Source organism: Trichechus manatus, unplaced genomic scaffold, assembly GCF_000243295.1.
Source record: "Trichechus manatus latirostris isolate Lorelei unplaced genomic scaffold, TriManLat1.0 scaffold00026, whole genome shotgun sequence".
Classification (NCBI taxonomy): domain Eukaryota; kingdom Metazoa; phylum Chordata; class Mammalia; order Sirenia; family Trichechidae; genus Trichechus; species Trichechus manatus.
Window position 1 is genome coordinate 13,160,354 of NW_004443962.1, and position 16,199 is coordinate 13,176,552.

General features: G+C 38.5%; 1 protein-coding gene across 4 annotated transcripts in view; it reads left to right on the top strand.

Moving 5' to 3' along the window:
• Window positions 1–16,199, top strand: part of GSK3B (glycogen synthase kinase 3 beta) — a 301,800-nt gene that overhangs the window by 260,247 nt on the left and 25,354 nt on the right. For 3 of the 4 annotated variants that reach the window (XM_004373652.1, XM_023728841.1, XM_023728840.1), the window contains 2 exons: window positions 8,524–8,562; window positions 11,382–11,568. In XM_004373652.1, the coding sequence (XP_004373709.1) occupies window positions 8,524–8,562; window positions 11,382–11,568 (226 nt within the window). The remainder of the gene's footprint in view (window positions 1–8,523; window positions 8,563–11,381; window positions 11,569–16,199) is intronic. The other variant, XM_004373653.1, reaches the window with a different exon arrangement.

Genomic DNA, 16,199 nt, shown 5'->3' on the forward strand with positions numbered 1-16,199 from the left:
TGCCGGCCTTTGGGTTAGCAGCCAAGCTCTTAACCACTGCGCCACCAGGGCTCCGAGGGGTAGGGGAGATGGGGAATAAAGACCTCTGCATTGGTGTACGGTATATACACAGAATAAAAACTAGATAAAAAGTGAAAGCAGTGATGTAAAAGTAGATTGAAAATTAGAGATGGAAGTTGGTTGGAAGAAGAGAGGAAGCTTAAACTATTTAATACATGGAGATGTGGTTAAATGAAGTAAGGATCTCGTTTAAGCCCTGCTCCTACTATTCTTTGTGCCTCGGTTTTTTTTTCTTTTGTAAGATAGCTGTTCTCTCCTGTGTCTTGCTTGGGGTTCTTTTGAAAATATAGTTAAATTATGCATGTAAAAGATTATTTTATTTTAGCTCTGAATAAATGTGAGGATTCTACTGCCAGTGTAGTTCTCTGATCTGTCGTTTTCTCTCCGTCTTCGCTGACCTGACCTAGTTTAGGCCATTGTTATGTCATACAATCGTTAAAACAACCTCCTACCTCCTAACTGAATTCTCTCCTTCAGTTTCACACCCTTTCAATCCATCCTTCCATTGCTGTCAATTAGCTTGCTTAAAAGCACATGTGATACCGTTACTCCTAGCAAAAATTTTCTTTGACTCCTCATTGCCTTTAGGAAAATTTGGCATAAGATACGTACGTACATACAAGGGTGATCATATGGCCCAATTTATCCTTGTACCAGTGTAATTATTAATCACATGCCCCTTCACTCTCAGATGTGTCCTGTTTTGAATGACAAGTTATACAGTCACTCTATTCCTGATGCTTTCTACCTTTTCCTGAAAAACAGGAGATTTAGTTCTTGTCCTGCTCCTAACCTTCCCTAAGGCATCCGTCTGTTGGCTTGACCCCAGATTCTTTCCCAAGTTCTCCAGCTTCCTCCATCCTTAAATGTATATAGTTAGGCAGTGGATTTAAAATTTTAGGGTAGATTAGGGATTTCTAATAAGATTATATTATAATAGATACATGAGTTTTTTTTTCCAAATTTTGAGTAACTGATTCTTCTAAGCTTGTTTAAAAGTTCTATAAAATAAGTAATCCTCTTTATCCTGATAATAAATAATTCTGTGAGGTAAGTTAGGTAGCACAGATTTCCGCATATTCTTTCAGAGTAATGAAAATCATTAGCGATATGACTGGATAATGGCAGGAAGTAGAGTAGATAATCTCAAAGGCTCTGATCTCTTACTACTGGATTTGAGTGTTTAATATGTTAGCTACATATGGGAATGTTGCCCAGCTAGTAGCTCACTTTGAAGGGACTGTGCAGTCATGCTGAATTTTCTGGTGTAATCAAACTGTTCTGCTGATTGTTCCCCAGAGAAGGCATAGTCATTTTGACCGCTCTCTGCTCGCTTCTTTTTTCCCCACTTAGAATGCTCTCCTTCCTCTTCTCTGATTGTTGTTGTTTGCCATCGAGTCGATTCCAACTCATAGTGACCCTATAGGACAGAGTAGAACTGCTCCCATAGGATTTTCTAGGCTGAAATCTTTATGGGAGCAGATCACCAGGTCTTTTCTCCTGCAGAGCTGGTTGCGGGTTAGAACCACCGACATTTCGGTAAGCAGCCAAGCACTTTAAACATTGTGCCACCAAGGAGCCTTTCTCTGCTTACCAAGTCTTAACCTTTTCTCAATATCTCAAATCTCACTTCTCCCATGAATATTTTCTATTTGAGCTTGTCATGATTATTCTCAACGTACAACTCCTGTAGTGCTTACCAAGTCATACCATATGTATTGTACCCGTTGCCGTTGAGTCGATTCGAACTCATAGCGACCCTTTAGGACAGAGTAGGACTGCCGCAAAGGGTTTCTAAGGCTGTAAATCTTTACGGAAGCAGACTGCCACATCTTTCTCCCACTGAGTGGCTGGTGGGTTCAAACCGCCAACCTTTAGGTTAGCAGACAGTGCTTAACCACTGTGCCACCAAAAACCAAAACCTGTTGCTGTCGAGTCGATTCTAACTCATAGTAACCTTAAAGGACAGAGTAGAACTGCCCCATAGGGTTTTCAAGGAGTGGCTGGTGGATTCAAACTGCCAACCTTTAGTTAGTAGCCGAGCTCTTAACCACTGTACCACCAGGTCTCCACTGCACCACCAGGGCTCTTTATATGTATTATCAAAAAACAAAAACAAAACAAACCTTTGCCATCGAGTCGATTCCAATTCATAGCGACCCTATAGGACAGAGTAGAACGGCTGCCCCATAGGGTTTCCAAGGAGTGATTGATAAATTCAAACTGCTGACCTTTTGGTTAGCAGCCTGAGCTCTTAATCACCGTGCCACCAGGATTTATCACAGTTCCTAATTTCTGTTTTGTAATAGTAATGACAATGTGGTGTAAAGACATCTGACCTCCTCTAACTTCACAAGGGGGAAGGAGAATCAAGATAACAGCCCAAGGCTGATTCCTATGAGGCGGAGGTCAGACATGCCTCCTCTCTCTGCCATCTTTACCAACTATGACGCCAACCATCCCTCCCACAGCACTTTCTACCGGGTTCAGTAATTCATTGCAGTGACCACACAGAACTCACAGACCATATTCAGGATTATGGGGTTTATTAAGGAAGTAACAGGTTACAGTTCAGCTCAGGAACACTCAAGGATACAGTTCTTCCATCAGGATAGCCTCTTCCCAGCTGTGCTCGCAGGCACACTTCTCCCTAGCCCTAGGCCTCTGTCCAAAGGCACTTAGCTTTCTCTCTCCATGGGCCAGGTCTCTCTCAGTTCTCCCACCACGCCGTCTCCTACTGCCAGGTCTCTGCTGCCAGGTCTCTCCTGCCACCATCTTCAGGATTACAGCTCGCTTGCTCTCTTGGTCTCCTGGTTCCAGGAGCTTCTCAGCACAGGAATCCTGAGTCCTGTATTCTCTGCTCCTGGCTGTTCTTCCTTGGTGGTAGTGGGTTCCTCTCTCTCTCATCTCTGGGATGGCTCACCTCAAGCCCAGGGGGATGGCAAAACTGACCAATCCCTTTGGTGGGCTACAGTTACCCTATCTCACAGTCCTGCCCAGTGACTTGGGTGGGAGTTACAAGACCGTGACTAGAAAGGCCACACACTGCATACAGATATCAGATCACCTCAAAAGGTATGTTTGCCAAGTTTTTGACATTCTTACTTATTAGTTTACTTAGTAGTTAAGTGTCTGTAGGATATGTGGGTAGGTGATTAAGTATCCCAGAAAGCATGATCCACAAAAATCAATCCTTATATACTTGATTTCTTAGAACACTGTACACATACTTCAAAATGAATGAATACTAGTATTTCTAACTAGCTAAAAGGTAAGCAGAAATTGAGTTCTGAGGTCATTTCAGCTGTGAAAGGAATCAGATCAGATTGAACAAATTAGTTTATAATTCCCTATGCTTAAAGCTAAGGAAAAAACTCACTATACTTTTTAATAAAGATTTTCTTTATAATCTTACTTTTAAAAAAATTTCTGTGCCTTTCAATACAGGATTTTTCAGAATTTGGTATGCCTGCCTGTTCTAGTTATGTTAGTTCAGCACATTACCACCACCACCCCCCCCAAAAAAAAAGCCTGCAGAGGGACCAGAGAGCACAAAATAAAAATTGTCAGACGTTTCTCACTGATCCCCTTATCTCCCTTTTCTGTTCTGTCTTACTCTTTTGCTTTGTGTGTGTTCCGTAAAACGTAAAACCATGAACGTCTGCTAATCTGTTATCACTTGTCTCATACACACATACACTGTGTTCTGTGCTCAAGTTTCTACCTACATCTTTATTAGTGCTGAAGTAGTCACTTCTTTTCTAACATCCATTTTCCCGTGTATATTGGCTAAACTCCTGTTTCTTCAGTGGAAACTGTACACATTAAAATCCAGCTATTAGAGTGGTTGTAAGGAGACCCTAGTTGGTGCAAACGGTTAAGCGCTTGACTATTAGCCAGGAGTTAGCGGTTGAATCACCCACAGGTGCTTCAGAACACAGGCTTGGTGATCTGCTTCCTAAAGGTCGCAACCTTGAAAAGCCTGTGGAGAGTTCTACTCTGCACACATGGGGATGGGTCACCATGGGTAGGAATCAACTTGATAGCAACTAACAACAGCAACAATCCATATATGAGAGAAATAATATAAAAAAGGAAGAATGCTAAGACACAAGCTTGAAGATTGTGAGGGGCCGACAATTGGTAGTGGGTGGAATGTAAACAAGGACAGAAATTTATTTTTATCATTAAATCCTGTGTCTCCTATGTAACAGTGCTCTGCCAGGTACCATAAAGACTGTAAAATACATAGTCCTTGTCCTTGAAAAGGGAGCCCTGGTTGGGCAGTGGTTAAAGCACTCGGCTGCTAACCAAAAAGTCAGCGGTTCAAACCCACCAGCCACTCCAAGGCAGAAAGATGTAGCAGTCTGCCTCCGTAAAGATTACAGCCTTGGAAACCCTATGGGGCAGTGCTGCTCTGTCCTGTAGGGTCGCTGTGAGTCATAATTGACTCAATGGCAGTGAGTTTGGTTTTGGTTTTTGTCCTTGAAAAACTTACAGGTGATATAACTGACTTGACTGAAGCAAATATTGAGTGATATAAAATACCATATAACCATATAATAGATTATGTGCTGTACGTGTTCGAAGGTGTTCCACCTGGTGTAAGTGGTACAAGGCAGATCTCCAGTGGGGGAGGGAAAAAGGAAGCACCCTTAAAGGTAGTAGAAGGATTTGAGGGGGGCGGGTGGTTGAAGGAAGGTTAGAATTTGTTTAGGTGTAAAAAAGGTTAGGATTGTTGTAGCCCAGGGGAATGACCCTCAAGATGAAGGCGAGTGTATGAAAATATTTCCTATACTCCTGGGAAGGCCAGCCTGAGTGCAATAACTATTTTGTGAACAGTGAAAGATTAAATTGGGTAAGTGGACATTTGGTAAATCGCACGTCTGTGTAGGCCTGTAGTACTATTTCATTAGTGAATGATGTTGGAGAAATTACACTGCATAGTTAAATGCTAATATCTATACATATATAAGGTTTGTTTTTTTTTGTAGTAGAGCTCAGAAAAACTCAAAAAGCCTTGTAATTAGTGCAGCTGAAATTCATTAAATACTAGCTCTGTCATGGCTAAGGAAAGCATTGTTTTGTGTTTCTTATGCTCAACCTTCTTCATCTGGATGTAGGAATTGATACCAAAGTAAAGTTTAGAAAAACATAACTTTTCAATAGGCTTGGAGCGGTATTGGGCTTTGTTTCTACCCTGTTAGATACTGACTTCAAATAGTAGTTTTGTTTGGCATGCAGACTGTCTTAGTCATCCAGTGCTGCTATGACAGAAATACCACAAGTGGATGGTTTTAATGAAGAGAAGTTTATTTCCTCATAGTCAAAATAGGCTAAAAGTCCAAATTCAGGGCGTCAGCGCCAGGGGAAGGCTTCTTCCTCTCTGTCGGCCTTCTTCTCTTCAGTGTTCCCCCGGATTAGGAGCTTCTCTGCGCAGGGACCCCGGTCCAAAGGATGCGCTCTGCTCCCGGCACTGCTTTCTTGATGGTATGAGGCCCCCCTGTCTCTCTGCTCACTTCTGTTATATCTCAAGAGATTGCCTCAGGACACAGTCCAGTCTTGTAGATCTAGTCCTGCCTTACTAACACAACTGCCACCCATCCTCCCTCATTAACATCATAGAGGCAGGTTTCCAACATACAGGAAAATCACACAGTACCAGGAATCATGGCCTAGCCAAACTGATACACACATTTTTGGGGGGACATGATTCAAACCATGACACAGACTCTCTGGAAGTTGGTATTCAGTAGCCTCTGGTAATCATTTTTTATATTACTTAAAGTGAATTAGATTACCGTGTATACGTCATTAGACCAATGTATAAAAGCATGTAAAATACCACTTATAAGAATGTTAAAAAAAATAAATAGGGTAAACTAAAATACTACATATGTTAAGTGTATAAAGTGTGTTGAATTTAGTTATTGAATTATGTACTACATATGAGCACGTTGGAAACTCCGGTGGCGTAGTGGTTAAGAGCTACACCTACTAACCAAAAGTGCGGTAGTTCGAATCCAGCAGGCGCTCCTTGGAAACCATATTGGGCAGTTCTCTGTCCTTTAGGGTTGCTATGAGTCAGAATCAACTCGTCTGCAGTAGGTTTGGTTTTTGGGGGGTTTTTTTAGTATAAGCACCTAAGTAGACTTCAGTTCTTTTCTAAGTTGATTAACCACTGGAACATAATTAACTATTCAACAAATCCATTGTGTTGTCTTACTTTTAATCCTGTATTTAGATTTGTAAAAATCATTATAGATGACTAATAAATTATTTGAGAGCCAGTATTGGGGTAGCTCTTCAGGAATATTCATGGTTTATAGTTTTTAACACTGGGTGCTTGTATTCCGCGAATGACCAGAGAGCAGCGTTAGTGTTGCACGTTTATCCAGTGGAAACTAGGGAGGCGTAGCTGTTTACACCTGCAGAGCATTCATTTTATATCTGTTAGATTAATTATCACTGCCCATAGCCATGAAAAATAGCAACTCTTACATTGCTCTGGTGGACTGCTTAATAAAATAGAATTACTGAGAGCTGATGCTGTGAGAAGCAACTTAAACATAGGCCTTGGTATGGTATATATGATTGTTTATAAATGACCATTTTGAAGGGTTTGTGATTCAGTCATAATAATTAGCTACAGACTGAAATGCACGGTCATCGTGTATTCTAGGACATGTAAGGGGAAGAAATTGCCTCTGTCATTTTTGAGTTCTCCAAATGCAGTTTTATTTTGAATATTTATTTAAGGACTTGTTTGCATTTGTCCAATGCCACAGAGAGTTTCCTTTGAAAAAGAATGAATGTTTTCTGTGAGTTTCTTCTACGGACTAGTATTTGTCAAGAGAGTTGATCGTTTCAATTTCAGAAAATGAGTTGCTGCACAGGTGAGGTAGTATTTGGATCACTTTAAAGTTCATGTCAGTGTTTTGGTTCTTTTAAATTTTTCCTTTCTTTTTTGTTACTTTTTTCTTTTGTTTTTTGTTTTTGTTCTACTTTGTTTTACTTACTTAATTTCACTTCTAGTTTTTATAAGGGTATTTTGGGATCTTCATGGCCTTGCATATTTGGCTGGCCATATTTAGTCTGCGTACTAATTGTTAGTTGGCCCAGCTGAGTCTTACTTTGTGCTCTCAGTTCTTTTAGTCTGGTTTTCTATTTTTGTCCACCTGGTTGTGTTTTAGTTTATGAGAGATTTTTATTCTGATGGGCCGGATTTTAATCCGTGTACTAAATTTTAGTCTGCAGACTAAAAGTAATCCGCGGATTATTTATTTTTGTAGAATATTTAATTCCCCCACTGGAAACTATCCTAAAAGAATGTTAAATTCTCTTAGAATAGCCAAGGGAGTTGACAGCTACTGGTGAGTTCTGCCATTTTTTATTCTCAATACCTAGACATAATAGACCCTACAACCTCCCTTGTATATTTGGCTCCGTTGTGCCTAGGTGTTGGTATATATTACTATCCATATCACCTGTAACTGTGACTGTCCCTTAGTTGTATTGCTAATTGTATATATTTTTGTTTAGCTTTTGGTGGGTGAATTGGTCATATTTGCAGATGGAACTGTGTTGAATTTGTAATGCTGAAAGACATAGGCTCTTTTTTTTCAGTGAGTTATTCCAAAAAGGAAAGAATGTTCTATATATTAATTTTTCCTAAGTAATGGGTGCAAGGGTATGATGGGGCAAAGCCCACAATAGAAAAATAAGTTTATACCCGCACTCCTGAGGTAATATGTCAATTTCTTGAAGAGTCCTAAGGAAATGAGAATGTCAGCAAATAAACATCTTTAGCAGGGAAGTCAATCCAAAATGGAGAATAATCCGCGGTGGCCTAATCTGTTTTTAGCTCACACAAATTGAAAGTATCTGGCTTGAAATCTATAGTGATATAAATTAAATGTATTTATTACTTTCCTCTTGTCACTAATAATTTAGTGAAAAAAATGTTTATACTGTGTCACTGGAACACATTGATAGAGAAAAAGTAGCGTATTGGGAACTCGTATCTTTAAAAGCAGGCTAATATGCCCCCCTCCCAGCCATGTCTATGGTCAATAAACCCAGGTCATAGAGGACCAAACACTTTACTTTGGGAACTTTAATTCTAGATTTCATTTTGATTTTAACTTTTTTTGGTTTTGTATTTTTTTACTAAACGCACTGGCATTGGAACATAAATAACAAATTAAAATGTTTCTTTACTGTGCCTCACCATTGCACGATCAAAACAAAAATTTTTTTTGCATACACTGTGGTGAAATAATTTTTAAAACTTGGATTTGCTACTGTGGAGACTGATGTTTAAAGTTTATAACTGTATAAACATTTTCTATGTCCCCCACACTATGGATTTCTTATAACATTGGATATATTTTTCCTTGCTGGACTATTCTCTTTTGGATTGACTTCCCTGTTTGGATTATTTCACTGCATTATCATCTTTAGGATTCGTCAGGAACAGGACATTTCACCTCAGGAGTGCGGGTATGTACTTAATTTTTTTTCCCCAAAATTTCAGGGCAGGTCTATAAAACTAGGGAAAAACTGTTTTTGAAAGGCTAAACAATTGTTCATTCTTGAAATGTAATAGTAAAAACAGTGTAGGTAGCTGTGATTTCCATTGTCATTTACTTTATAATATAGGTTTTGCTTATGGTATAGATTGTTAGTCTCCTGGGTGATTCATTGACATCTACACTGGAGTGTAGGAATTGTGGGGTTTTTAAATCATTATTCTTTTTTTTTTTTTTTTTTAATCACTATCTCTTCTCTCCACCACGATTACGGACTACCCCAGGGGCCTGATCACAAACCCTGCTTGGGCAGTTCTTCTCTGTCCTGTAGGGTTGCTATGAGTCAGAATTGACTCGATGGCTGTTCTTTTTTTTTTTTTTTTTAAATCATTATTCTTATAAGAATAAATGTTGATGAAGATCCATGGGACCAAAGATTCTGAGTGTTAAAGCAATTTAAATAAGCAAGGAGTAAAGCAGCAGCAGAACCTTCTTTATTAAAAGCCAAGTCTCATTAGTTGTTGGTTTCCTTTTCTTTAGACACGAAGATAATTCAGAAGAACTGTTTTCTAGTTTGGCCTGTAACTTCTGGAAGTTACATGCTACCGCATCTGTATTATGGTTAGAAATCTGAATTCTGGGAGGCACTGGGTTTTGACTCCCCCATAATTTTCCAGTTAAGCTTATCTACAGAGTACTGAACCAAGGCTTTTCTCATCAGGAGTATCTCAGAGGGTTTAAAGTAACAGTGGATGCTTTTTAAAAAAGCAGGTTAAGTCTTGATTTTAATGTAGGCTCTTGGAACAAGTTCTTTTCTTCATTGTTTTTATCTCTTTGACTCCATGAGTTAGGATTCCTTGATAAAATAGGCTAATATATGTCTTAGTACCATACCAACTTGGATGATCACTGGTAGGCAGTAAGACACCAAAAAGATATGGATGACTTCTTTTTAATAAACCGAATAAGCTTACAATACTGGTTTATTTATAGTTTTAACACAAAATGTTCTTTAATATAACATGAAATTTTGTCATTTAAATACACTCACCATGCAGCTACCCTACATTTGAATATTAGCAGGTGGTATTATTTCTACTTTTGATTTTACGTATGTGCCCCAGTATTGGTGCAAAAGCATTTTGGGTTTAGCCTGCCTAGCAAAATGAAATCCATGTATTATCAAATAAATTCAACTGCCCTCAGGAATAAAAATGAGTCAGTAATGCTTAATATTTTTATGAAAATTTTTCTAAGTTTTCCCTCTGATTATTTTCTTTTTGTATTCTGGATTTGATTATGGATCTTGAGCAAGAGGGGAAGATGACCAAGAACAATAGAAGATCCAAAATACTATAGTAACTTTCAGGTTTCCTTGAGTAAGACAAGTCAGAGCTCTCAAAAGAATAAAGATACGGCAGCTTTTAACATCACAGGGGACTTTCTGACATAGCCAGTATATTGACTAAGGCCTTCAAGATTCTGAAAAACTCCTAAGATCCTACTCAATCCAGCTTCTCAATTTCCATGGAAAGTACCTTTATCAGTACTAACCTTTGTATAAAAACAAAAGCAACAGTGCTGTTTTCACCATAGAAAAGACTCTTATAAATAATCTCTTGAAAATCTAATGAGGTCTGACTTTAAGTACTGCTCCTACTTTCAGCCTAAGTGAACAGCCAGCTGTTACATGAGTCATTCTCATTAGGAAACCTTACCCTCCAGGCTCCTCTCTGCCCTGTCACAATCCAAGTGTCTGTTCCTCACTTGTGGATCTGCTTCCCTTCAGTTATACATGTCTGCTTCTCTTTATATGTCTGTCCACCTCCATTCTCCTCCCCTTTAATTTGGTTGTACATTCTTTTTATCAAGGGGTATATGTTTCTGTTTTTCTTTAGTCTAAAAGATTTTCTGTCCGTCTATTTGTGTTTATTTCTGTTTTTTCCTCTTCTATTTGTATGCTTTAACTGGCCATATAATTTAGAATGAGGTATATTTTCATAGTTTTATGTATTGATTAGAAGTTTGAATTTAAGATATAGATGAATAGAGAGCTTTCTCTTCCTTTAAACGAATAATCACATTTTACTTCAGTTGACTTTTTCTGTAGGTTAATGGTACTTAATGAAGAGTACATCCCTGATTAAAACCTAAAGTAGTCATTCAACTGATAGTAATTTGGCCACATTCATGATAACAGCTACTTTAGAAGACAATGTCGAGATATTCTGTCAGATTCTTAGTTTTCAAGGACTTCTCCAAATAATGATAGGCTCTGTTTATTGAGATAATACCAAATCATTAACATTCATAGGCCTAAACAACTTGTTTTTAAAGATTAATTTCCAAATTTGAACAGTGCTACTATCCATTATCAACAATTATTCTGTGAAAAGTCATGCACAAGAGGCAACCTTCTGTCTACTGCCCCAGCAGTCAAAACTTTAAAAAAAAAGTATTCTAGTTGTGCTCTCCTCCAGAACCCAGCCTTTCTCACAGGCCTGTCATTCTTCTGTGTGCATGTCTGACTGTGCTGCTTTATGATGAGCGTAATTTAGAGTTTTGCCATTTCCCCCAGTTTTTTTCTCTCTGCTTTGCTCATATAGTCTTAACTAACAGTTCACCCCAGTGTGGTGAATCACACGCAGTTAACTTTTTTGGTTCTAGAAGGCTCCTTTGCAACCATGTTTTTGCACATGGTGGGAATTGACTCAGTACTCAGAGAGTTATTTGCTTAGATTTTTGTAATAAAACACTAACTGTTCTTTCCCCTTTTTTTTTGTACTGCAGGTCTTCCGACCCCGGACTCCACCGGAGGCAATTGCACTGTGTAGCCGTCTGCTGGAGTATACACCAACCGCCCGATTGACGCCACTGGAAGCTTGCGCACATTCATTTTTTGATGAATTACGGGACCCAAATGTCAAACTACCAAATGGGCGAGACACACCTGCACTCTTCAACTTCACCACTCAAGGTAATTACAAACTCTTATTTTTTTTTTACTGTTTCTAGGAAGCTACTACACACTGGGCGTGAAATGACCCACTTAATTAAAATCTGTGGAGGACAAAAATGGGCATATTAAGTACTTATACAGATAGGAAGCATCCTTCCTAATGACTTATTAGGCCATTAATTATATGATTTTGAACACAATAGTGGTAGGTAAAAATTTTCAAATAGGCACAGCTTCTCTAATTTTTAGCAGATTTACAGTAATTCTTGGCGCGTGAGAAGAAGTTATAGAAATTTCACTGAGTGAAGTTTATCGCTAATAGGACTAATACACAATTTTGCCTTTAGGTTTGTATCTGAAACTATTAGCATTTCTTGCTTCCCAAGGATTTATATCAAGTATTTTAAACCTGGAAATGTACTGATGGCTATATTTGTGTGAATTCAGATATCTAACGTACAAAGGAAGAACTGAGTTCTATATACCTTCTCTGAGGACTTCAGCAAGGGATGTAGACAAATTCTGTACCCTCTGGGGCTTTGCACCATTGCTGCTGGTGAGAAAACACTGAAGGAGAAACTGAGTTTGTGCATGGGTGGTTTCTGAAAGACCCAGGCATGATTACTATTTCTTCACCCTTTTTCTGTGTTCACTTTTTCTTTTGCCTAAATTAAGACCCTAAGTGATTCATTCAGTCAACCACACTGCCTCTGATGATGTAATTTTCTTCTTAAACTAAGCATAAAAAGTTCACAATTCTTTGCATGTAAAATAAGCAATAAATAGTTGATTGATTAATAGACCAATTAGTAAGCTTAATCAGGCTAGAGAATATAGAAGGGAAATGCAGAGCTTTCTGTAACCAGGAAATAGATGTATTTTCTTTGTACTGAGAAGCAGAGTTTTTCCCATATTTACATTTTTCTAAAATTGAATGTAGAACATTGCATTGTTCAAGTATTAAATGTGGAAGACCTCAGTTGATAGTAAAATAGACTTGGATGGTTTGGTTGACTATAAACACATAAATCAATGTAACGTAACTACGAACAATGCTGATGCAGTCTTAAACTATGTTAATAAAAGAAGACTGTTTAGATATGCTGAGACTCTTAATTCTGGCTACTTAGGGTTTATCAGAAACCATTTGGAATGTTGTTGAAGGTCCTGGCTACCCAATTTTAAGAAGATAAGAAGAATATTAATGAATTGGAGGGGGGTAGGGTATACAGAGGAGCAGAATTGAACATAGAGTCTGGAGACAGGAAGACATAAGGGACTCCTGATAGCTCTAAAAATACCTCAAGGACTGACTTATAAAGAAAGGAGTAGACGTATTCTCTTTCTCCAGGTTGTACAATTGAAAATAGTGGAAAAAATTAGAGAGCTGTACACATTTGGACCCCAGTCCTTGACATAAATAAGGACTGAATAAAGTTATTGATGTATCAGTGAAGAAGGTTTTAGTTCCCTAACAGTGGAATAAATGGTTTTCTCTGATACCTGGAAGTATTCAGAAAAAAGGCTGGATGATGTAAGATATTGCAGATAGGATTACTTCAGTTTGGTAGAAGGTTAAATGCCAGAATAATTTCTTTTAGCATTCAGAATGATCACTTTCAGTATTTTATGTTGTAACTCTTTTCAGTCTTTTTTTTTTTTTTAACACATCTACTGATAATCCTTAAATATAACCTGATCCTCTATTTTTCCATTAAGAAGATGCCGAAAGGGTTTTTTTTGTTTTTGTTAACTTAAATATATTTGAAATTATATATTAATGTAAGATTATATATTGTTTTAGGAATTTTTCTTTTTTACGTCTGAAATTTGATAAAACAATTTCATTCAAACTCTTGATATACATCTTTTCCATCTGTGTTTTCGTCATCAGTAGAGCTACGTTTTGAACCGTCTATCATAGTTTTTAGGTTACATCATCTAAATTTTTATGAAGCACTTTTTACGTCTGTATGAGTCCACCATTGGAATTTCTACAAATACCCATTTACATAACACCATAACAATTTTTTTCTTTTTTACCATGTTGTTGTTAAGTGCTATTGAGTTGTTTCTTACTCATAGTAAACCCATGTGACAGAGGAGAACGGCCCCATAGGGTTTTCTTGGCTCTAATAGAGGAGCCCTGGTGGCACAGTGGTTAAGAGCTTGGCTGTTAACCATAAGGTCGGCAGTTGAAATCCACCAGCCGCTTCTTAGAAACCCTATGGGGCAGTTCTACTCTGTCCTATAGGGTTGCTATGAGTTGCTGTCCTATAGGGTCACTTTGAGTCGGAATCGACTCGATGGCAATGGGTTTGGTTTTGATTAATCTTTATAGTAGCAGATCATCAGGTCTTTTCTCCTGCAGAGCCACTAGGTGGATTTAAACCACCAGCCTTTCAGTTAGCAGCCAAGGACTTAACCAGTTGTGTCACCATGTATATATTTATTATCTGAACAAAATGACTGTTTACTGTATTGCTTTTTAAAGTGATCTATAAAAGGTTTATATACAGTGACATCTGGCATTTGCACCTCTGGAGTCTTACCCACAGGAACTACTAAGTTAATGTTAAATTTCTTTGCCTCCTTTTTACTACTTCTGTCAGGTGATCTTAAAGTTTCCCAAACCAGCATTGATTGAGGTTTTTTACACACTAATGCATCTTCTCCAAAGAGTATTTTGTTGCCCAGAATAAAGTAATCAAGAAAGCCCCTTGTCAGGTGAGCAACTTGGTGAAAACTCAGAATAATTCTCTTTATATTCAGGCACATTTGGTAACTGCTCTTCAATGTGTGTGTGTGTGTGTGTGTGTGTGTGTATGTGTTAATTACAAAAATATACTACTTAAACCTTTTAATTTGATCAGATTAAAACCCAGGGTATAATTTCACTGTTCACATGTACCATTTTTTGAAGTGATTACATTTGATTCTTCAGTCACTGGCTAAAAATTTTTATTATTGCTGAAGAAAATAAAATTTAAAAACAATTGTAATTATGTGTGAGTCTATGAATCATTAAGCTTTATTTTTTTAAGTCAGGCAAAATTCACCTAACCAAAAAAAGAACAATCGGTAGCATTTAGTACATTTACAGTGTTGCACAACCGCCACCTTTATCAAGTTCCAAAACATTTTCGTCACCTTAAAAGAGAACCGTATACCTATTAAATACACACACCCCATCCCCCTTCCTTTCAGCCGTTGGCAGCTACCAGTCTGCTTTTCTGCCTCTCTGACTTTACCTGTTCTGGCCCTTTCATTCATGTAAATGGGACCATACATTACATGACATTTTATGTCTGGCTTCTTTCACTTAGCGTAATGTTTTCATCCATGTTGTAACATGTATCAGTACTTCATTCCTTTTTCTTTCTTTCTTTTTTTTTTTTTTTTGCTGATTAATCCATTATATAGGTATACCAGATTTTGCTTATCCTTTCATCTGTTAATGGATACTTGGGTGGTTTCCACCTTTTGGCTATTTTGAATAGTACTGCTATGAATACATGGACAAGTATCTGTTTGAGTCCTTGTTTTCAGTTCTTTCAGGTATATGCCTAGTGTCTTAGTCATCTAGTGTTGCTGTAACAGAAATACCACAAGCAGATGGCTTTAACAAAGAGAAATTGATTCTCTCAAAGTCTAGGAGGCTAGAAGTCTAAATTCAGGGTGCCATTTCCAGGGGAAGGCTTTCTCTCTGTGTCGGCTTTTGGGGGAACATCCTTGTCATCAATCTTCCCCTAGTCTAGGAGCTTCTCAGCGCAGGGACCTCGGGTCCAAAGGACGTGCTATTCTCCTGGCTCTTGTTTCTTGGTGGTATGAGGTCCCCTGTCTCTCTGCTTGCTTCTCTCTTTTATATCTCAAAAGAGATTGACTTAAGATACACCCTAATCTTGTAGATTGAGTCCTGCCTCATTAACATAACTGCCTCTAATCCTACCTCATTCACATCATAGAGGTAGGATTTATGACACATAGGAAAATCACATCAGATGACAAAATGGTGGACAATCACACAGTACTGAGAATCGTGGCCTAGCCAAGTTGACACATATTTTGGGGGGACACAATTCAATTCATGACATTCTACCCTTTAGTCCCCAAAAATTCATGTCATTCCCACATATAAAGCACATTCACTCCATCATGTCATAGCAAAAGTCTTAAATCAACTCCAAGTCCAAAATCCAAAAATTCCTCTTCATCTGTGAAATCTAGAATACAAGTTATCTGCTTTCAAAGTACAGTGGTGGAACAGCCACATGCTCGTAGTCCATCTGAGTGGCAACTCCACCCTTTGAGACCCCAGAGGTCGTGGCCTACCCTTTGAGACTGAGGCAGCTCTGCTTCCTGTGTTCCTTGTCTCTTCAACTTCTTCCTGGTACCTTGACCTCAGCCCCTTGAGCCTTGCCGCCCACATCTGCCCTGCTAGGGCAAGCGTTCCAAAGCTCTTTAGCACCATGATGAGTGCTTGGAGATGCCCCACTCCACCAGTAAACTTCAGCTGGAAGACACTTAGCTCTCTCACTCCATGAGTCTGCTCCAGTCTTGCGCTGGTCCCCTGGTTCTGCTGCTGCTTCTTGCCGTCTGCACCGCCTCCAGTGTAACAGCTCTCCTCATTTCCTTCTGAGTCCTCTGTG